This window comes from Glycine max, chromosome 1 (genome assembly GCF_000004515.6).
Source record: "Glycine max cultivar Williams 82 chromosome 1, Glycine_max_v4.0, whole genome shotgun sequence".
Classification (NCBI taxonomy): domain Eukaryota; kingdom Viridiplantae; phylum Streptophyta; class Magnoliopsida; order Fabales; family Fabaceae; genus Glycine; species Glycine max.
Genome location: NC_016088.4, coordinates 249,833 through 273,422, shown reverse-complemented (window position 1 = coordinate 273,422; position 23,590 = coordinate 249,833). Strand labels below are relative to the sequence as shown.

The 23,590-nt window shown below is 30.8% G+C and overlaps 2 protein-coding genes across 6 annotated transcripts; one reads left to right on the top strand and one right to left on the bottom strand.

Annotated features, from left to right (window-relative positions):
* The first annotated feature begins 137 nt into the window (after positions 1-137).
* Positions 138-8,636, top strand: LOC100795420 (WD repeat-containing protein 36). The gene is made up of 18 exons (XM_003516921.5): positions 138-273; positions 402-429; positions 517-617; positions 698-901; positions 977-1,220; positions 1,869-2,044; positions 2,668-2,750; positions 3,244-3,316; positions 3,785-3,850; positions 4,621-4,663; positions 5,345-5,484; positions 5,733-5,945; positions 6,074-6,158; positions 6,330-6,624; positions 6,981-7,239; positions 7,620-7,839; positions 7,951-8,165; positions 8,266-8,636. Exons 1-18 carry the CDS (start codon positions 148-150, stop codon positions 8,413-8,415), a joined length of 2,721 nt encoding a protein of 906 aa, XP_003516969.1. The 5' UTR covers positions 138-147; the 3' UTR covers positions 8,416-8,636.
* Positions 8,633-22,424, bottom strand: LOC100784662 (cycloartenol synthase). 5 transcript variants are annotated; one of them, XM_003517567.5, is made up of 19 exons: positions 22,197-22,423; positions 20,369-20,593; positions 19,221-19,406; positions 18,648-18,737; positions 18,183-18,377; positions 17,714-17,798; positions 16,228-16,394; positions 13,133-13,321; positions 12,356-12,469; positions 12,067-12,189; positions 11,856-11,978; positions 11,063-11,161; positions 10,584-10,640; positions 10,469-10,515; positions 10,240-10,383; positions 9,725-9,902; positions 9,389-9,469; positions 9,209-9,292; positions 8,633-8,988 (listed from the first exon to the last, which is right to left on the bottom strand). In XM_003517567.5, exons 2-19 carry the CDS (start codon positions 20,570-20,572, stop codon positions 8,851-8,853), a joined length of 2,304 nt encoding a protein of 767 aa, XP_003517615.1. In that variant the 5' UTR covers positions 20,573-20,593; positions 22,197-22,423; the 3' UTR covers positions 8,633-8,850. The 5 variants fall into 5 exon arrangements, with proteins under 5 accessions (XP_003517615.1, XP_040874076.1, XP_040874080.1 ...); XM_041018142.1 differs by having other exon boundaries at positions 22,203-22,420; XM_041018146.1 differs by lacking the exon at positions 11,063-11,161 and having other exon boundaries at positions 22,197-22,419.
* Positions 22,425-23,590: the final 1,166 nt, after the last annotated feature.

Genomic DNA, 23,590 nt, shown 5'->3' with positions numbered 1-23,590 from the left:
TAAAACCCTAACGCCAAAACCCTGACTGAATACGGAGAAGAGAAGAGAAGAAGCAGAATAGTGTAGGCGGTGTGGTGAAAGTAAAAGAGAGTTCATCAATTCATTCGAATTCGATACAAACAACGAAACAGAGGAAAAGGAAGAGGAATGGGTATATTTGAACCTTATAGAGCAATCGGATGCATCACAAGCAGCGTCCCCTTCTCTGTTCAAAGGCTCGGAACTGAAACTTTCCTTACTGTCAGCGTTGGAAAGGCTTTTCAGATTTTTAACGTAAGTAATTTCTCAACCACACGCACACGCTTTTTTTTTTTTTTTTTTTTTTCAGGATATAGTATTACTATTTTGTTGATTGAACTTCCAATGAACTTCACCCTTGACGTGCAATTTTCTCTCCGCAGTGTGCAAAGCTCAATTTGGTTCTCGTTGGTAAAACTCTTGTTTTTCCTTGTTCTTCCCCCCCTCCTTCTTTTTAATAATTTTGGGTTATATTAAAACTTGCAATTTTCCATGAAGGTCCTCAACTGCCGAAGAAGATTAGTGCTCTTGCTTCTTATCGCGAATACACTTTTGCTGCATATGGAAACAACATTGCTGTTTTCAAGCGTGCACACCAGGTTCTCTACATAATGTTCTGCTGCCCCTGCTTTGTTCTCTTGCAGCATTTGTGGAATTTAACATTGGCTACTTTTTTCAGTTTGCAACTTGGAGCAGCCATAATGCTAAGGTTAAGTTGCTTCTGTTGTTTGGAGATCATATTGTCAGTGTTGATGCTCGCGGAAACATGTTCTTGTGGCCATTTAAGGGAATTGATGAGAACCATGTTCCGTTTGGGCACATCATGCTAGATGAGAAATTTAGCCCCAGCTGTATAATGCATCCGGATACATACCTAAATAAGGTAAGCATCCTTCTCCCTTCAGAAGATTCATAGAAATTGTATTGTTCCCTTTATGATTGAAAAGCATGTAAGCAGGTTCTTATTGGGAGTGAGCAAGGTCCTATGCAACTTTGGAACATTAGCACAAAGAAAAAGATTTTTGAGTTCAAGGGATGGAATTCACCTATCTCCTGTTGTGTTTCATCCCCTGCCTTAGATGTTGTTGCAATTGGCTGTACAGACGGAAGGATTCATGTTCACAACATTCGTTATGATGAAGAGTTAGTTACATTTACACATTCTACACGTGGTTCAGTGACTTCCTTATCTTTTAGCACTGGTAGGAGCAGGAAGCTTTATATTAAAATTCATTAATGCATTGCACTTGCTGCAGTGTTTTTATACTACTTTGCAGATATTTTGGTTTTTGTCTGTCTTAAGCAACATATAACTTCATATTGTCTTGTCTTTTCATTTCCTTTTTTTGTCTTTTTGGAATGGAAAAGATTAATAACTTTTCGGATTTCCATCGACTCATAATGAAGTCATTAAGTATATTATGTTACTACTTGGCACTTGTTAACTTCCCTCAAAATTGAATGAGGAGCCTACTTAAGTTATAACTGTCAATACATGTGTTTTGAAGCATCCAAGTCAAATTAACTATGTTTCTGTGGTTATTTTTGAGGAGCTAACAATTTATCATTCATAGTCTAAGAATTCTTTTGACCCGCCTTAAATTGAATATATCTGCTTGAGGTCCTAAATAGGGGTTGGCGTATTAATCAACTTAATTATTCGCCGTATGCAATATATTTCTTTAATGAGTGTCCTTGTGGTACTCTTCCCTGATAGTGAAACTAATATATTGTCTTCTTCCAATAAAAATAAATTAATTAAATTGAAAAACTGCCTCTCTTCAAGTCTTTGTGTATTATTTAGTGGTTCATGCATATTTTTATTGGTTTGTTTATTTTACCTGTTTTAGATGGACAGCCCCTTCTAGCCTCTGGAGGTTCATCCGGTGTTATAAGCATATGGAATCTGGAAAAGAAAAGGCTCCAATCAGTTGTAAGAGAGGCTCATGATAGTGTGATCACTTCACTACATTTTTTTGCTAATGAACCAGTGCTAATGAGTTCATCAGCAGACAACTCTGTTAAAGTAAGAATTATTTTGAAGGTGCACACATGCATACATGTGATTAAATTTTTTGATGAACCTTATATGTTAGGAGAATATTCTGAGTGTAACTTTAGATGGTTGTTTGTTCAAATTTTATAGAAAATAAATCGAAGGAAGTTGTTTGTGCATTTAAGATATTTGAAACATAACTGGATATCTGCAATATTTTTTTGGTACAATGCAATATAATACCAATTACTAGCAATTTAACATTATTTTCCTTAATGTTTTTTTTCATAGAAAACTATGAATTTATAGTGACTAGAATTATCTAAGCTATGTTAGTATTCTTTACTGAGTGACTATGGTTATGATGGCTTTATACTGGAGTATATGTGCTTTACCGATTACTATCATGATTGAAGCTTGTGCTCATATCGGTGTCCATTTTGGTTTATTTTCCATTTAATAGAGCAAAGTGTTTCTGTTCAACTTTTTTTGTTCCAAAGTACTTTATTCTAGTGAAGGATGAAGATAGTTTTTCAATTTTCATCTTGGTGTCTGCTTTTAATTGGTGTGCATTTGACCATTTGTCTTTCAAATTTTTTTACTTACCTGTTCTTTCTGATTTTGTAAGAAAATGTCTGCCTTTTTTTCCACAGATGTGGATTTTTGATACAAGTGATGGTGATCCTCGCCTTTTGCGCTTCCGAAGTGGGCATAGTGCTCCTCCCTTCTGCTTAAAGTAATAATTTTTTTCCGGGTGTTAATTTATATAGGAAATTTTTTATGATCAATTGTCGTGTACATACATGTCAATGTCTGTATAAATTCTTTCCTGTGGTGCATTTGGTTAGAAAGTACTGATCGTACTTTTAATTTTTGAAGGAAGATCTCTATTAATTATTAATTATGCTGTCGAACAATATTGTTTTCTTGGCCTCTCTATGATGTTCAGCATATTGGTTCTTCTGTGGAGAGCTATTTTGCTAAGGGAATATAGAGCTATTTTGTGTTAATAGTTTTGTTTGAGATTTTTCTTTATTACTTTTCTGTGGCTGGCTTTCTTTTTATTTTTGGAAATTATCCTGAAAGATGTTAATTGTATGGGTGAAATTAAGCTATTCAGCATTCTTTTGGGTATTGTGACCTTACTACATAATACATAATGATTGTGATTTTGTACTTTATATTTGGCATGTGCCATTACTTACTCACACCTGCAAATTATATGGCAGGTTTTATGCCAATGGAAGACATATTCTTTCTGCAGGTCAGGATCGTGCCTTTCGCCTTTTCTCTGTAGTTCAGGTTGGTTGTCCCTATTTATTTGGGGGGAAAATTGTTTCATTACTGATATTGTTGTGAAAAATAATATAGACAACGTTGCCAATGTGGGCAGACAATTTTCTTTGACTATTAAGATCATCCTGAAAATTTACTCCATGAGAGCACTTGTCTAGAGTCCGTTGTTGCCTCTCTACAGTCAAGGATGCAACCAAAGCTAGTTCCTTGCTAATTCAAATTAAGATAATAGTCTTTTCTCTAGTTTCTCCTTGTATGGTTTATGTGCATTCAGATATTATTAAGTATATACTTAAATGTTAGTTCTCCGGCCTTTGCCCTTTCTAAGCTGGTTGGCATGCATATTTATTTTTCCCCTCCATTATATTGGCTATACTTCCTGGCTTAATCTTTTGTTCCTGTTTGCTGCATACTATCTACTCAATTACTTTGCCCATATTTACAACATTGATGTATTTATTGAAGTTTTAATAGGATCAACAAAGCAGGGAGCTTTCTCAATGGCATGTTTCTAAACGTGCAAGGAAGTTGAAACTGAAGGTATGACTGCGGTTCTCATTCTGACATATTGTTGCTTAACTGTGCATAAAGACTTTTGGAACTGTTTTGCCAAGGACTTTGCTGGGTTTTTTGTTATGTAGGGGGAATTCTGGTTGCGTAGGTGCTTTCCTTTGTTTTCTGTTGAGTCTCTAGTAAAAATATGTTTAAGCTAGAAGCAACTTATAATGCTTCAACCTGCAAACTCTATCCCTAACTTTTCAGCAAACTTGTCAGAGAAGAGTAAAAAATGGATCTTTTTAAGTGTTTCAGACTTAAGATTCAAATGCACATGATGTGTTGACATCTTGGTTCTTGTATGCGATGTTCAAACTACATCATGGTTCTTGTATGCGATGTTCAAACTTGAATACCAGCAAAAGGGAGATTGTAATTATTTTAATTCTATAACACCGGGTTATTAGATCATTGATAGGTTTTATCCCAATCAGCCTTGTAAATGTATCCAGGTGATAATGCCTCAATTGGGCTTCAGTTTAACGTTAACATGGGTAGGGAGGGGATTAAGAAGTATATGGTACTCTCTGATTCTTTGCTTTTTTCTTTTTTGTTTGTGAACAATTCATATTTTATTGAAAATATCTGGAAGTTGGTAACCCGACTTTATTCAATTTAATGATTTTGGTGCCTTTAGTTATATTTGTGTTGTAATTAATAAATAATTGCTTCTTGTGTGAATGCCAAGTGTTTTACACACTTAAATTCAAATTATCTACTTATCCTCTTTTGTTGTGTGTATGTGTGTTGCACAGGAGGAAGAAATAAAATTGAAGCCTATGATTGCATTTGATTGTGGTAAGTTCTTTCTTTGGCATTTTCTCATTTGGGTGTAATTGTTCTGAAGACCAAACTTATAAATGGAACTTCATCTAATGACTTGATGTTTATATGAATTGATTCTTTTGATTTATTAAAACTGCAGCTGAACTGATAAATGATTGATGATTATATAACCGTAGGCTTACAATGAAGTGAGTGGTGAATGATAATATTTGTGTTACCTTCTGGCTAGTTTAATTAAGATTTAGTAATTTTTACACAATTTTGGAATTAAAACTGCTTGTTGTTTTCTTCTTTCCTTTTTTTAAAAGAATAAAATCATTGAGTTGGAGAGCAGAAAGTTACTCTGAATTTGGAGGATAAGGGATCCTCCATAAGAAAACAGGTTTAAAATAAAAATAACTAACAAAAAGAGAGAACATCAATGGAAAAATGCTGCATAGTGCCTAATCTCTCTGCAGTTAGGGGAACCCCCTTAAAAGATTGCTTGCTTTATACACCAAATAGAAGCCAATCACCAAATATTGTCTCTAATCTTCTGTTGAGTGAAAGAAACTAAAATAAAAACTGATGATTAAATAGACACGCAAACACATGTAGTTTATCTGTTTTTGCACTTCCAGATTTCTTCTCAATGAATTTATTATATAATCTGCTGTCAGAAGTTCACATAATCTTTTTTTGTGCAAACTTCAGCTGAAATTAGAGAACGTGATTGGTGCAATGTGGTCACTTGTCATATGGATACTGCACAGGCATATCTTTGGAGACTTCAAAATTTTGTTCTTGGTGAGCATATATTGAATCCATGCCCTGAAAATCCAACACCTGTAAAGGTTAGGAATTCCACTTCATTCAATATTTTCTGTTTCCTGACAATCATTGCTTTCAAAGAAGATATGTGCAAATTGCTATGCTTATTTTAGTACCTGTTTTGTTGCTTCAAATTTCTTTTATAATGAAAAACCCATTGGATGTGTGGCATAATAACAATACAAAATTTCTGTTTAAGGTTTCAATATTTAAAAGCATGTTGACAAACAGGGATGCGTTATAACTGACTACTGCTTTCATACGGTAACAGGCTTGTGCCATCAGTGCCTGTGGAAATTTTGTCTTTCTAGGGACAGCAGGTGGATGGATTGAAAGGTTTAATCTTCAATCTGGAATTTGCAGGGGTGCTTACATTGACATTTCAGAATCAAGAAGTTGTGCTCATGATGGTGAAGTAGTTGGAGTTGCTTGTGACTCGACAAATACTCTCATGATAAGTGCGGGATACGAAGGAGATATAAAGGTTCATATTTGCTTTTCGAAGATACTGTAATTTCCACTTGTTAAGCTAATAAAGAGAAATGAAAATCACTTTGGTTAGCATAGCTACATTATACTTGAAATACTCGTATATAATATATTTAATTGCAGGTTTGGGATTTCAAAGAACGTGATCTTAAAACCAAATGGGATGTTGGTTGTTCTGTTGTTAAGATTGTTTACCATCGTTATAATGGTAAATTGAATTTTTATTACTTTTCATATTCCATTATCCATGTGTTTGTGTATTCCTAAATCCTAATTCCTTAGTTTTTTTTTAAAAAATAATATACGAAGAAAGAAATTCCTACCGTATAATTCAAACTCTTGGGTCATGAAGTGATTGTAGAGTTTTATTGATTTTTAGGTCTCCTGGCTACAGTAGCAGATGATTTAACAATTCGATTATTTGATGTTGTGGCTCTTAGACTTGTTCGTAAATTCGAAGGTCACACAGATCGTATAACAGATTTGTGCTTCAGTGAGGATGGGAAGTGGCTTCTGTCATCTAGTATGGATGGAAGTCTTCGAATTTGGGATGTAATCTTAGCAAGACAGATAGATGCAATACAAGTTGATGCATCTATCACAGCATTATCCCTGTCCCCAAACATGGATATATTAGCAACTACCCATGTTGATCAAAATGGAATATACCTGTGGTGAGTTTCCAAAGTTATTTTCTTGGTTCATGGAACATAATTTTGTGGATAACGTTTTCTACTTTTCTAAATGTTTATTGCATCTAATAGATATATTCGTTTTTGGGCTTGGGTCTGTAAATTAATTGTAAGACAAGGTAACATTCTCCATGTAAAACCTTTTCACTATCATATTTCTTTGGAACAAACAAAAGACTGGTTTTATTAAATTTCTGAAAGGTTAAAAAAATACCAAATGGGAAAATTGTTACTTGTGTGATTTAATAACATTGAATGGAGGAATGGTTCTATTAATTGCAGAATAAAGTTGAAAATGTTAATAAGAAACCATTTTTGATAGTTAGAAATTTTATCAGGGTAAACCAGGCAATGTTCTCTAGTACTTCAAATGTTGATTCATGCGCAAGTGGAAAAGAGGTTGTGAGTGTCACATTGCCGTCTATCTCTTCTGCAGAGCATTCTCGAGATGAGCATTATGATGAGCCAGTGAATGCATCTCAACCTAAAGATGCTCTGCATTTCCCAACTCAAGATAAGCAAATACCCGAATTAGTTACACTTTCATTGCTGCCTAAGAGCCAGTGGCAGAACTTAATCAACTTGGACATTATAAAGGTCTTCACTTCTCGGCAGTATTCCTTCTCTGATATAAACTTTTGTGTGAATCCTTAGGGGCCATTTGGTTTGAGAAAATGTTCTGTTTTTACTTTTAATTAAAAAAATGTCACATTGTTTTCACTTTGTTTCCTACTTTCAGAAGTTTACTTAAGAATCATGGAAAACAATAAAAAGATGTTTTTACTATTTTCGTACAAATCTTTAAAAATATAAACAAAATGAAAACAAGATAGTTTTTTTGTAATTAAAAGTAAAAACAATTTTTTTCCAAACCAAACATCCCCTTTATTTTCTTAATTTTCATTTCTATTCTCTGTCATGCTCATAAATGTCATGTAGTTTGTTCTGTTTGTTGAATTACAAATTCTAAATTCCAGGTTCGCAACAAACCTACTGAGCCTCCAAAAAAACCTGAAAAAGCTCCATTCTTCTTGCCTTCAGTTCCATCCCTCTCTGGGGAAATATTGTTCGAGTCTGGTAAGTTATCAATAAAGGAGAATGATGGAACAGATGATGGAAAACAAATGAAGACAAGATTAGATATGCCACAATCACGTTTTCTGTATCTTCTCCAATGCTCAAAAGAGACAGACAATTGTAAGAGTCCAACTATTTTATTTTTATGTGAATCTTGTATGTTGATTGTGGTCAATTAATTCTAATTTATTTTCTCTGAACATCTCTAGTATTTAACATTCCATATTGCAGATGCAGCATTTACTGATTATATTAAAGGATTATCTCCGTCAAGTCTGGATATGGAGCTTCGAATGTTTCAGATCATTGATGATGATGATCAGCAAGAAGCAGAGAAGAGACCTGAGTTGGTATCCATTGGATGGCTTCTGGATTATTTTATTCATGAGCTTTCCAGCAGAAATAATTTTGAGTTTCTACAAGCTGTTATGAGGCTATTTTTGAAGGTTAGGGACTTCTTTGTTGGCCAGTTTCACTGTTTATTGAGTTCAAATGAATGCGATCTTTTTTGCTGATTGTATGTTTACAATATTTCTTCTTTGACAGATCCATGGTGAGACAATTCGGCAGCAGTCATGCTTACAAGAAAAGGCAAGGAAGCTTCTAGATATTCAATGCATGGTATGGCAGAGAGTAGATAAATTATTTCAAAGTTCGAGGTGTGTGATTGCCTTTCTTAGTAATTCCCAAATTTAGGTGACAAACCTTCAACTTGCAACCCTCGAGAGATAGCAAAGGCAACTTGTGAGGTCATGTATTTGTTTTGGACTTTTCATTGGATTGATAGAAAAGTAGGGTAGCAAATTTGTTAAAAGCTGGTGGATAAGGTTTTGTATTATCATTGTCAAGTTTTAGGGTCATTGTAACAGGAATTCTTGTAACGAGATTAAATGGTATGGTATACTCATCATGCTAAAGCAATTTTTGTAACTTATATTTGTATCAGACAAATTACAATTTACATTCTTCATCAGTGCTTTATGTAATAGAAAATTTTCAGTTTTATGCACGTCTCTTGCCTCCTTTACTGGCAGTTTTGTAGTCCACAGGGTAGACGAGCATCTAAATGGAAGATAGATGCAAATGATATGCAAAAGCAGAAAATAAAACTTATGATCTTTTTTTACATGATTATGCTATTGCTGTTGACCCTTTGCTAGGACAAAGCAGTACGCGACTTCGATATTCTCCAAGAGCCCATATTGGAAAGATATTTCTGTATGCAGAGTAACTGATAGTACAATGCTTGTTGAAGACTCCCGTGATTTCCTACAGAAGGTCATGTTAGGTATTTGTTAAATGCGTGCATGTAAATGTAAGTTGTGTAAATGGAGTAATAATATTTACTTAATAATATATAATGGTTATTTTCAAATATAATTTAAGAGTTAATATTCAACTCATTACATAAGGTTGAATTTACAATAGACACCCTCATGGAAATTTTTTGTTTATAGTTTTACGCTATGTAGTGGTTGTTATTTGTTACCTGTTGGGGAAACTCCCCGTTTTCCATTTGTGAATTGATCAAAACCTTGGCTGCACGATGTAATGGGGTTGGATCTCTTTGGCCCTATACCATAAAATAAGCAATGACTTTATAGCGACTCTTGCTCTCTTCTAGGAATTATGAATGGGTTCTACACATTGAACTATGTTATAGTTATACCTGTCCTGCTTCAATAAGTGCCAACATAGCCCATGCAGTGTTTACTACATGTGACTTGTTTCCTTCCAAATTTGTATAAACCTATTTTACCATTAATTAGATAGTGAAAAGCTACGATATGTTGAAAGGGAAAAATAGTTGTATGTAGTGTGTGTTTGGGGTGGTGGCATGCTAAAAAAATAGTGGTCAACCCCATGGTGGAGCCACAACAACACACAGTTGCTTCTCAAAATTCACGGTCACACCATGGTTTTTGGCCTCAAAATCGATTGTGTTGTATCCAAACACAAACTATATTATAAACCACAATGAGATTGAGAGGGGGATGTAAGTTACCTTTTGTTGGCATGCAATATAGCTTTCTCCCCACCCACCACAAAGTTGTTGTTTGGAAAGCAAAAATTCACAACCTCTTCTAATGCTTTGGCTATCTTGGTAACTCTTACCAGCATCTATAAGCCCTTTTATTCCAAACCATGTTCCGTAGATATAGCAAATTCCCCATGATCCATACCTAGTTAATTAATTACAAATACTAATACATCTTGCCTTTACACTATCAAAAAACAAATTAACTCGATGCCAACACTAGCGATAGTCTCGAGAAATTTGCAAGAAAGAAAATGTGATTTCTTTTTCCAATGCTTTTGTCTATTGAACACTTTTCTATCATCATTTAGCAATTAAAAATGTTAATCCTTTGAATTTATCTAACACATAATTAAATCGATGAACCTTTCTTAGTTAATGTTTTCTATTTGGAAATTTGTATTGCCTAAATTATTGAATTAGCTAGTTTGCATGGATGACATGTATTAAAAGATGTGAGTTTGTGGACAAATAGAGCAAACCATGATCCATTAGCTAGCTGTATGCTTTCAATATAATTTGCCGCCTTAGCAATACAAGTTTTTATTTCCTTCCATCTATGCCTTGGATATCGCTGTGTGAATAAGACAAGACCTTGAATTGCCGATGATGTGCATTCTACGCACCTATAATAAAATTATGGACTCATTTAGTTGATATAATTCCGTATTCTCACTCAACATATAAATTACAAGAAAATGTTAGACATACTGATAATCGATCATGATATCTTCAAACGTTTCAGTTGGATTTATTTTCTGTAATAGAAACCAAGAGTGTTAAAAATTCAAACCATCTTCCTTGTTTAAGAGAAATTAAGCTTTACCTCCAGCCATGCATAGGATCTTGTGAGCTCATAGGATGCAAATCCACCATTTCTATTCTGTAATATTACGAAAAATAAAATTGATTAAGACATGACATTGAAATTCTAAATTTAAGATTTTAAATTGTTGCAATCGTAATTATGATAATTGTAACCGCATAATGTTGTATTAAATTAAATTATATTTGCATTGGATGTAATCTATCATAACTCGCATTCGAAATCTCAAATCTCATGTTCCCACTTTGCAAATTTTGTCTTTCCTTAGTCACCAACTCATTATCATTCAAAAATTCTCCTGACCTTTTTAAATTTCCTTAAGCCAGGAAACAAAAAGAATGAAAAAACAAGTGCTTTGATTCCCATTGGTCAAATGCTTGGTGCAGTTTTACTTTCCAAATTTTCCACGATTTTCTATCACACCGCAATGTAATAACATATATATATATATATATATATATATTATAATTACTGGAAACCTGCAGGGATAAAATCAAATTAACCGCATCCCATAATTGTTCTGTTTCCATTGGTTTCCCAACTGTCTCAAATGGCAAGTTTGATAACAAAATGGCTGCCTGAAAATAAAATAATATGAACATGTTAAACAAATTGTATTCATATAACATGATTCAAGAAACTATTAGCTTAGCTTTGAATATGATTTAAAAGTTTTATCATTATCTATTTAATTTTAGACTTAAATATGTTTTTATCCTTAATAAATTTTTGAATTTGATTTTTTGTCCTTAATAATTTTTTAAAACTTGGCTCCTAATTAGTTTTTTACTTTGTTTTCAGTCCCCTAATTTGTTTAGACAACGCCTTAGAAAGTGAAATAAAGTGATTTTGATAGCTCTTTAGGGACCAAAATAAAATAAAAAAATTATTAGCCATCAAAAAGTAAAAATGAAATAAATATTAGAATCCAAAATTAAATTTCAAAAATTTATTAGAGGCAAAAAAACATATTTTTAAGTTTTAATTTTATATATCACTATCATTAAGTTTCGAACGGAAACTTCTCACCTGTCTAAGAACTTCATTTCTTTATATCCTTTCCAAAATTATAGGTTATCTTAAACTTTAATCAAAATAGTGGAATATATGATTCTTTTATATCACAAAGAATTGACATTCCCAATGCATAATTCTAACAAAGAACGTATTTTTAAGAAAGCAAAAGATATTTTTGTTTCTTAATTGAACATATGTGTACACATTCATATTTGAGATTATATTGAAGTTTATGGCAAATCCATTCATCATCACCTTCAAACCTTCTGCAGTGCAATCTGATACAGGCCAACCATTGTCTGCAGTTGAGAAAGGCCAACCACCTTTAGAAATGTGGCGATACCAATGACTCAGATTACCAGAGCTATTTGCTGTGATCTTCAAACGAAAGCCAGATGTATTTATCATAATCAAAATTTCATTCTCTTAAGTTATTCTACAACAACTTTTAATCAATGTACAATACCTGTGAGTATTTTATGAAATTATTTGCTTTCTTAAGAATCGAACCATATTCATCCTCAAGATTGATAGCTAATATTGCTTGAATAGAAAAAGTCACATCCCAAAATTGAGAACCATTATATCCCTGACATTGAACTACCTTCATTAGAATTTACAGGTTAATATTTAATCAAAAGTCTAAATGTAAGTTAATGTACATGCATTTGTCAATTTTTGTAGACGAATAATTATTTTTCCTATCAAAACTTAATACCATAATATTGGAAGAAAGAATACAATTAATGTTATACCTGCATTTTCATTCCATCCTCAGCGAGCCAGAGATAATCTTTGATTCTTGAAATGTGATACTTAAAGGCGTGAGAATTGGGGTTCTCCAACCAACAACAAACCATGTTTAATACCTGATTTGTAGGACTTGTCATTTTGGTTCTCTTTATTCAAATTTCTAAGAAATTAATCATAATGTTATCAAGTTTAATTGCATCTTCTGGATATTCAGTTGGGTGTGATAGAATAGAATCCTATCTCCTAATATGGTTCTTATGCTCTTTTTTTTTTTTTTTAACTTTATTTTGCAAAAAAGAGGGGTGGGGCGCTAAAACTACATTAGAAACACTATAGTGGATAAAGACATTGCATATCCAATTGATCGTATCCAATAGAGAATTGTCAAAGATGAGAAATCCAATATCTACTTTATAATCTTGCATTCTAGTGCTTTTTTTAAAAAAGTTCTGATTTAATTAAGGTCAATTCATTTCAGTGAAGCTACAGTTATGACATTTGTTATGTAACTAAAAGAAGTAAGACAAAGTAAGTCTTGGGATAAGAGGAAATCAAGAAAGATTGTTACTAACATCTTTATTACTTTTAACAAGTTAGTGATACACCTATGTTATTGTATTAAAACTTAAAATGATTGGATTCAACTATATACAAACCATCTAACCTGCGGTTGTATTTATTACTTGAACTTTTTATTATTTTTGTATTAACTTATATGAGCTTTAAAAGTCAATGATAAATAAGATATAAAAGTAGTATACAAATGCTAACACCATTACCTTATTAACGGGACCAATACAAATATAGTTTGTGTTTTCATCTTCATAGTGTATATGTTGCATTATATAATGGAGTGCTTTTTCCCTTAGCTTGGAGCACGGCCAGTGCATGAGAAGAGGTTCCCCAATATTGTGAAGAAAACCCCATAAAATATTCTGGATCATTGGGCATGGGTGGTACAAATCTTCCTACAATAATTAGTTGACAAACACATTATAATGGTCTCGTATATTTCCTTTATAATAAGACTAATAATTTAATTTATTTTAAGTCGATTATGCTTCATGCATGTATATTTTATGTTTACTTTAAAAGACTCCCTTTCTTATCAAGATTACACAACATAATTTTTATTAGTACATAGTGCAACATCCATATCCAAAATTGTTGTCAAACCTATTAATTTTGCTAACATTAATTCAAAAATATTTTAATTTAGGGTCAAATACCTTTTTAGTTCTTGCAGCTTAGCATTTTTTTAAATATTTAAAGTGTTATCTAAATCACTTTAAGAACGAAAAAATAAAAAAATAATTTATAAAGAGTAAAAAAATAATTATAAGGAAAAAATAAATAAATTGTAAGAAATAAAAACATATTTAAACTTTTAATCTGTAATCAAATTTTATTTATACTAATGTGATGATTTGACAGTTGAATTGAGAATTATCTATGTTTCGCTCATTTAACACTAGAGATTCAATTAAATAACAATTTTAAATATATTTTTTGTTTACCTAGTTGGAATACTTTTTAGTTTTAGCCATTTTGTGGTCCTTGTTTTTTTAATAAAATGTCTGATTTTAATTCTTGATTGACGTTCCAAGTGATTGATGATTAATGAAAAAACTTAGACTTTTTTTACCTTAAGAATTAAGATTTAGAATACCATTATATGACTATATTAATGTTAAAGATCAAAGTGAATGTTGTGTGTTTTGTGAAAAAGAGTAATGTTTGGTGAAATCTAATACTGTCAATCAGTGTCATTTGAGTCTTTTATCTTTGCAATTGTGTTATTTTCTTCAAAACCCAAAAATACCTGTAAATTTATATTTTTTTCCTATTTCTTCCATTTAAGTAAAATGTCAAGTTTGTTTCTCTACCACCCCATTTTAAGTCTTGTTTGAGAAAGTTTGTGAAATTTGCTAAGTATTACATCATATAATATTGTGCGATTTGGTATGTTTGTCAATATTTCAACAAAAATATAATGAAAATAAAAATAGGGAGTATGAATACATATTTGGATATCAATAACCTACAAATAAATTAAGATAAAATTGAATAGTTGAATAAAATAATAGAAATAAGAGTGTAAATAAACATGTCATGGTATGAATAATCACACCCTAAAAAAGATTATATATTAACAATATAATATTTTATGAATAAATAATTTTATTGATGAAGAAAATTTACATGATTTATTAATATATTAAAAATTTGCATAATGTATCACTTTATTTATAAAAAATTATAGTACTTATATTAATGTGTGTATTGATAACTTATGTGCATAAGCATATTTTGTAATTAAGACTTATAGGAATTATCAATTTTCTCTCCCTTTATTATTTCTTTTTGTGTGAATCATTGAATTTTTGACATCCTCTAAGTTTTTGTGTAATAGATGCTTAAACTGTTAGATTTATATTGTTATGGTGGTCTTTTGTTTTGTAGAAATACAGCCGAGGAATTGGAGTATAAGTTGAGGCCTAATGATTCTCGCTTAGCGCCACTAGGACCACTCTGTGTGTTGAAGCCACTTAGCGGGAAGGTTCCACTTAGCGCGAGGAAGGTGTCTAGAGACCCAGATGTAACGTGAAGATGCGCTTAGCGCGTATTGTGCGCTTAGCGCTCGATCACTTACTCGCGCTCAACAAGTGCCCGCACTTAGCGCGAAATCGTGAAAACTCTTACCAAAGTGGTTTTTAAGTGAGAAATAAGGGGGACAAAAAGGGATGACAGATTTGGTGTAAAACAAAAAATCCTAGAGCTCGAGGAAGACGAAAGGAAATATCCATTAGGAGCCTTAACTACCTCCATACCCATATTCTTTCCGTTCCTCCATACATTTTTATCCTCTTTGTATAGTTAAGCCTCTCATTGAGAGACTAAACCACCCATTGTGGGGGAGCTTTCCATCAAACTCTCTTGATGTAATGAGTTTCACTATCTATTTAATGTTATTTCCAGTTTCGTTGTATCTTTTTGTACTTATTCACATGTATTTGGTTTGATCACCCATATATATGTCATGTTTAGGATTTAGGCATTGGAACATGTTTTTAATCCTTAGAACTAGAAAGAACATCTAAATGCTTCATTGCTAGGGATAGTGTGAGATTGTTTAGCTTGTTTATGCATCTCCATTAGTCATGATGTTCAACTAATTTGGTTTTCAAGGGAATAAGAAAGAAATTAGGGAAATTAGACTCTCTTATATGAGGAATCGCGATTACAATACATTAATAGGTATAGGTGATAATAACATTAAATAGAAAAAAATTAATTTTACCGTATCAAGAGTAATTTTGGTAGAAAAGCCCCTAAAATATTCAAATCCCGCGTTCATGATCCTTCGCCACTCTAGTGTTTGTTTTTCTTACTTAATCATAGCATAGAATATTATAGTTTGTTTAATTTACAAACATGACTCAAATTGCACTTCTTAAATCTATTCATTGATTGTACAAAAAATGAGCATACATCGTCTTGAATACAAACAAAATTCTTGTGAAAGCGATACTCGACCTTATCCGTTTTAAATTATTACTTGGATGAATTTGTGTATTTGCCAATGATTATATATATATATATATATATATATATATATATGATTGCATTTGTTAGTATATTCTTTATTTAATAAAAACTTACATATTTTTTTAATAAAGTTAAAACATTTATATAAATATTATAAATTTATATAAACAAAATGGTACATTATGCAAATATTTAATATATTAATAAGTCATGTTGATTTTCTTCATAAAAAATTATTTATGTAATATATATATATATTAATCTTTATTAATAATAAAATCAAGAGAGAGAAAAAACAAATGCCCACACACAAATACAGAGCTACCTTGGCACATAAGTTTTTAGCCTCATTCCAATTGAGTAGATGATAGGGAATGGTGTAGAGCTCTTTTCTAAGAGATAAAATAATTGTGTTGATAGGACCCACAAATCTTCTACCATATAAGTATGACATGGGTAGATACACTAATCGAGAGTGACACCACATCCTTCCTGCAAATAAGATAATGTGTTTTTTATATATAGCTTTCTTTATACTATTACAAATTTTAAATAATAAACTAAAATTTTTATATACTTTTTGATATATTTTCTTAACTAAATATTTATAAAAATTGATGTTAAAAAGTATTATTGGATGAAAATTATTTCTCTCATAGTATGGAATTTGTACATAGTCTACATAATTTATTTATTATTATACTATAAATTATTAGTCTTGTACTAATTGATAAAATATATTTACTAAGACTTTTTTATTTCTTTAAATTTAAGGATTATTGGAACAATATACTTTAGAAATTCAAGAAATAAAATATTTAAGAGGAATACTAGTATCATATTCTCTAACTCACTTCTCTCTTATTAACTAAAGTTATTAAAAATTATAAAATTATGAATAAAGTTTATTAAATAAAGAGTTAGAGACTCATAATTTTATAATTTCTAATAATTTTTACTCAATAGTACATAGTATGTTAAGAAAATTATTAAAAAATATACTAACATTTCTTAAATCCTTATTTACTTTAAACTTTTATCCTAACTATTACTTCGGAAATAAATTTATCATATAAAAAATTACTGAATGGAATAAAAGTATTTTTCACTTATATCGGTATAACTTACCTTTTTCCTTTTCTCTATCTTTACAGTGCGTGGTGTTACTAGTGTAACACCATTTGGTTAGTGTGAAAAATTCTCTATCTTTACAGTGCGTGGTGTTACTAGTGTAACACCATTTGGTTAGTGTGAAAAATTAAATAAGAATAATGGTTGTTGGATCTTATATAAATAATCAAAATTAAAAAATATACATAAAGATTTCGAGTAGTCATTTTTGTGAATGTGAGTGCGTGTAATATTAATAAAAGAGCTCTTTATCATAAAATAATTTAATTTAAATGAAATGACATGATAAAAAATTATTTATATTATCATCTAATTATAAATTATTATGTATGATAAATTTATTAAATTTTTAATAACTATTTCAAAAGTTAGAATATAATTTTTTTATTAATTGACAATGCAAATATTTTTATATTGACCATAAAAATTAAACTAATTAATTTTTATAAAATCATGTAAGCTTAATTCAGATATATATTAATAAAAAGTGTGATTTGGTATGAATCTGAGACTAGTAACTTTTTATCTTAATTCAGTTATATATTAGTAAAACGTTTGATTTAAAGAGAGGATAATAACTTTTTATTATTTAAATTTATATTCATGGTGAAAGTTATAACAATATAATCGTTCAGGTTAGGAGGTTAAGAGATTGGAGAAAACGTTTCAATTCGCAGAACCTGGGTGGAAAGGAAGAAAGTAGGGAAACAACCATGTCTCTGGTGGGATTGGCTTCATACCACTCCATTCGTATACACCAAGCACCTATGTTCCAAAAATCAAATTTAATTATATACTTACGGAGTATACTGATGTTAAAAAAGATTATCACATTAAACTACATATAAAATGAAAGTCTTGTCAAACACAAGGAAATTTTATTAATTTGAAGTACAATTAAATATTAAATACAAATCTCTCTAGTAAGATTTATGATTTTATTTCATGAAAAAATTATTCAAATAGAGTGGTCACAAAATTAATTAAGGGTTTATAAAGGTAAGAATTATTAGATAAAATTTATATGTTACATTAGATTTTTGCTTAACTATTTTTATTTATCAATTATTTTCCAATAATAGAATATATATATATATATATATATAGGGTTATCATGCATTTATATATTAAGAGCATATGCACACTTACTGAAAGCCAGAGTTTTCCCCATGAAGGAATATAAGTGACTCCTCCATGATGAAGAATCCATGTCCTTGCTTTCTGTATGGCACCTTCTCCACCATCGATGTCTTCTCCAAGCAATCTCAAGGTCACATAGTTGAGAGCAGTGCAAAACATTGTGCTCGACCCTTCTATATGCAATCCCCACCCTCCATCTTCGTTCTGTTAACAACTGGCGCCGTGTTATTCATCGTATAACAAGAGCTAGCTAGCTAGAATAATAGTATGCTTGATTGAATTTTTCATATTAATGGTTTGTCCTTTATATATAATTAATCTATATTCTATACACATTTATTGCATGTTAATTTAGTCACAACTGGCTGACTGAAAAGGATGTGTATATATAATTATTGATAACATGCTGTCTTAAAATATTAAAATGTCACTCCGTAAAACATGTATGTATGTTGATTATTCACTAAAAAATACCTGGTGATTGAACAAATAGCGTCGCATCTCACTCTGATGCTCAGGCGTCAAAACTACATTAAGGACGCCAGTCACCGATAATCCAATCACCTACACATAATTAAATAAAAAGTGCACTTGTGATACTTCCTTACTTTGATTAACATATAATTAATAATAGATTTGCTTTTACTTGTATTAATTGAAAGATAGCATGTGAAGTTAATTTGATTCTGTAACGTGTATATAATGGAGAATAATTATATACATTAATATTAATTTGATCTATTCAACATGATATATGGGTCATAACATAATAACAAACGCGTGATTTTATCATTTTTTATAAAAAAGGAGAATATGATTTGGTTCTGTAAGAATTAGATATAAGGATTCAAATCTATAATATAAGAATTGATTGATAATATATTATGGAGAAAGTATTTTTTTTATAAATATATTTACGATTTTTGATAAATATATAAATAATAGACATAAAAATTTGATGCATAAAAGTCTAGAATAAGAGAATTGGATCCTCTGGAGAAGCTATGAATGGGGAATGTTGAAGTTATGAAATTAAAAGGAATGTACCAAACCAGGTAGAAGAAACAAGGGGCCGCCATAGTCAGCAGGCCAAAATCCATCATCGGCTTGTAGGGCTGAATAAGATCTCAAGGCTCTTTTCAGTGTGTTTCGCACAACTTCCTCATTTATATCTTGCTCGCTCTGAATTTCTATCTTACTTAGTTTCGTCTTTAAGCCTTTTTCCCTTTCAAACTGTGCACGAAAAACATAGAACACAAATAAGGTTTAAATATGAAATTTTGATTCATGTAAGTTTGTGTTTTTTTTTTTTGGTCCTGTATTTTTTTTTTCATTTTTATATGCAAACACTAATGTTTTTTATGTATATTTTAGATATAGAAATTGGCTCCATTGTAACAAAGATTAAACTTTAGAGTAAAAAGTTTAGAATGATAATGTTGATTGGAACAAAATGAGTCTTAATAATTTTATGATTTGTGTTATATGTGTGTATTGTATGTTATCATAATCTCTATTGTTGGAGTTAAATTATTTTTCTTAATTAATATAAAATAATTTTTATAAAATTATAATTTTTATTTTCACTCATTTAAATAAGCAAGAAAAAATTTCACTACTTTCCTTATTGTTTATTTCAATTCAAACAATATTTTTTTTAATTCTATCATTTTTAATTAAATCTTATGGTTTAAAATATTTTAATTAAACCCATATTATTTTTTATTTTATATTAATTTTAGTTTAGTTTTTAAATTTTAAATTAAATTTATACATTACATTTAAGATTTAAATATTTATTTGTATCTGAAAAATATCACTTTTTTTATCTTTATTAGTTCATGTATTATTTATTTTATTTTTAATACTTTTAATGTTTTGATGATATGACACTAATAATATTGTTTTGATGATGTGACACTAATAATATTGATATAAATTGATATTATTGACATGACATATAATGATATTATGATAATATCATCTAAGAATCAAAATGAAACACTTGAACTTACATGGAAAAAAAACAAAAACTTACACCAATACAAATTGAAAAAAACGTGACTTTACATGCACTAATTTTATGTTTAAGCAAAAAAAAAATATTTAGCAAAAAACTATTTGTAATTTTGTTTATATAAATAAGCAGCCACATACATGCACAACATTAAAACAAAGACATAAATGAACAAAACCTGGAGTCTCATTAGGAGATCAGAACTATGCTTATATTTGAAGCGGTTCTTGTTAAATTCTTTATGAACTTGTTCTACTTGAGCTCGCTCTTCTTTGGTTCCAAGATGTGGATCGAACTCCCAGAACTGTCTTCCAATATGATTATTCACACTTTGCATTATCCACTCATCCTCATTGCTCTTTGAAAACTTCAGCTTCCACATCTTCACTCTTCTTGTCTCGATCTGATTTTTTAACAATACTTAACAGTTGAGAGTCACACATATACAAGCCAAATGATGGAAGTATTTTGTCTACCCACATGCTTAGTTGATTAAAAAGATTATGTAAGATACTGAGTTTGAAAATAGCTAAAAAATCATAGTTTGAGAGTATATCTTCAAGACAACTTAGGGGGATCATAAGACACAGGTAAATGGGATGAATGATAAAATTTGAGAAACATACTTACACTTATCGATTGAGAAATCAACTTAATCGGGGGTTGTTAACACACAAATGTAAATTTGAAATATAGAATGTGTTCTAAATGAACCACATTGGAGTTGGACCTTCTATAAGCACACCGAGTAGGAAACTAATGGTAATGGGTACGTAATGATATTTGAATTCTTTAATTTTATTAACTGATATAATTTTAGAATATTTTATTATATCTAATATTGATCGAAGAATTTTTAGAAATAACTTTAGTATTAAAATTTATGAAAAAGGTTTGATTTATGTTATTCATATAAGTTTTTTTTATTATAATGTTATACTTTTTTTCTGTTTTTCTCCATACCATTACTTATTTTATCACACACATTTCTCTCTCTTCTTTCTTTTACTTTATACAAAATATATAAGTGTCCATTTATTATTTTTCTTTCTTTTTATTCTTTGTTTTTCTTTTCAGTAATGAAATATGGACATTTATATATAAAAAATCTATTTAATACTTTCTATTTTTTCTTTGATCTTATCAAATTATATAACTCATTATACTTATACTTTTTTCTTTTCTCTTACTCTCAGTATCAAATAGGTATATGTGATATATGAATATGCATGTATGATTACTCCTATGAATATATATGCACGTATACGATTACTCCCTTTTCATTTTCTGTTTCTGCCGGTGCTTTTCATTATCAATAAAAAAAAAAGTGTAAAATTCAAAGAGAGAGAAAAGTGCGGTCAAAATGAATAGAATGTCAAATAAAAAGAAAAATGGTAGCAGGATACTTTTATACCAAAGTAAAATAAAAAGAAATAAAATAAAAATGATAAAAGGAGTGTCTAACGAAGCTGCTACACTACAAGCAGCGGCTTATGGGGGCAACAGACAGAACTCAGAGAAGAAGGAAAACGGAAAAAGAATGGGTTCTGAGTTCACGGTGAATACAGGTTTTGTTGTGTTTGTGGTGATGAGCGATGAATGATGATGTTTTTCTTTTATGGCAACTTCACACACACAACACATGCAGCTACAATAACAATTAATATCATATTCATATGCATGACAGATCAAATAATTCCACAACTTATTGCTTATCAAAGAAAAAAATGATAGAATGAAATGAGGGAGAAGGCGGAAACCACAAGGGATCGAGAGGGGGGGAAGAACGATCGAAAAGGATGATGGGGTGCTCACGGTGTGAGATTGATGCATATATACGGTACGGTTTATTGGGTTCCTTTGTTCTTAATTTTGTCTGATGATGTCTTTTATGATAAGTTGACAGATACAAAAACATATGGCAAAGCAAATAATTCACAAACTCATATGGATCAACCAATAATTAATCATGAGTACTATGAAGTGAACAGGGATGAGATGCTTACCAATACCTGAATGATCAACTGCTCCTCTTCCTTTACTTAGTGTGTTGTTTGCTTCCACATCCACTCGATCAAGTTTAAAGTGGTTCCATCTTGAAAGCTATCTTCAGTGGTTTGCACGTCTAACACTCCCTGACCTGGTTTTATACACACTTCCAAACATGCTGTTACACCTGCTACCCTCTTTTCCGTGTTTTTGTCTTCTCTTTATGTTGTAACTTTTTTTTAAGATCTCAAATGTAGTTTCCATAAGTTTCTCGCTTTGAATATTCATCTTACAGGACAATAATTCTAATGTTAATATATATAATAAGCAGCCACATGTATGAAACATTAAAAACAAAGGAAAAAACAAAGCTGTCTAACGAGTCTCTGTATAATATGGTGTCAAGTTGAACAACAGCCAAAAAATTAAATTCTAAAGCGAAGAGAACCATGTCTTCTATCATGAGAGTGAGAGAAATGAACCTTATTATTTTAATCATTACTGTATTCACATTATTCTTCTATTTTTTTTTTTAATATCATGCTTGAAGATATTTTTAATACCAACAATTTTAATAAACATTATCATAAACATCCCGTCTTTAATCAAGAGATATCACAGAGGACAATAAAATACATTCGCCAAATTCCACGAATGAAAAAAATATGCTTGTTGCTGACTTGATTGATCAAGATGCAAGGAAGTGGAACCATAACAAAGTCATTTCTGTTTCCCCAGGTGCTATTAGAGAGTACAATGCCCATACCTTTGGGGAATCATTCATGTACAGATAAATTGATTTGGAAGATGACATCTGATGGCGCTTATACAGTCAATGCAGGATACAACTGGCAATCTCGATGAATCATACACTCCAAGCAATCTCTAGTGCTATTCATGAGAATTTTTGGTCCAACATTTGGAAAATTGATGTTGTCCCAAAGTGTGCCAATCTAGTTTGGAGACAAGCACAATATTCTGCCAGTTCGCAGTATTTAATAAGGAAAGGAATGGATTTAGATCCCACATGTCCAATGTGTGGATTACATGAAGAATGTTATGAACACAGCAAAGATTATCCTAGAATTCGAGGACTAGGAATACTCATAAATTTCTTATCATACTAATGGTGATATTAAGGAGAAGACTAATTTGTAGTACATGGAAGGGATCTAGTCCTCGAATTTATAAGCATCGTACAAGAATGCTGAGATAAGAAATATATGAAATGGAATAACAAAAAGTATAGACATGAAATAAGAGAATGCATGACACGACAAAGAAGATGGAGACAAGTAGCAAACAACATCGTTCCTTCCACCAATAAGGACCTGCCAACTCAGCGCTTCTAACTATCAGGAATGAAAGAAATGAAAGATAGATGAAAAGCAGTTTGAGGATTTTATTGTAA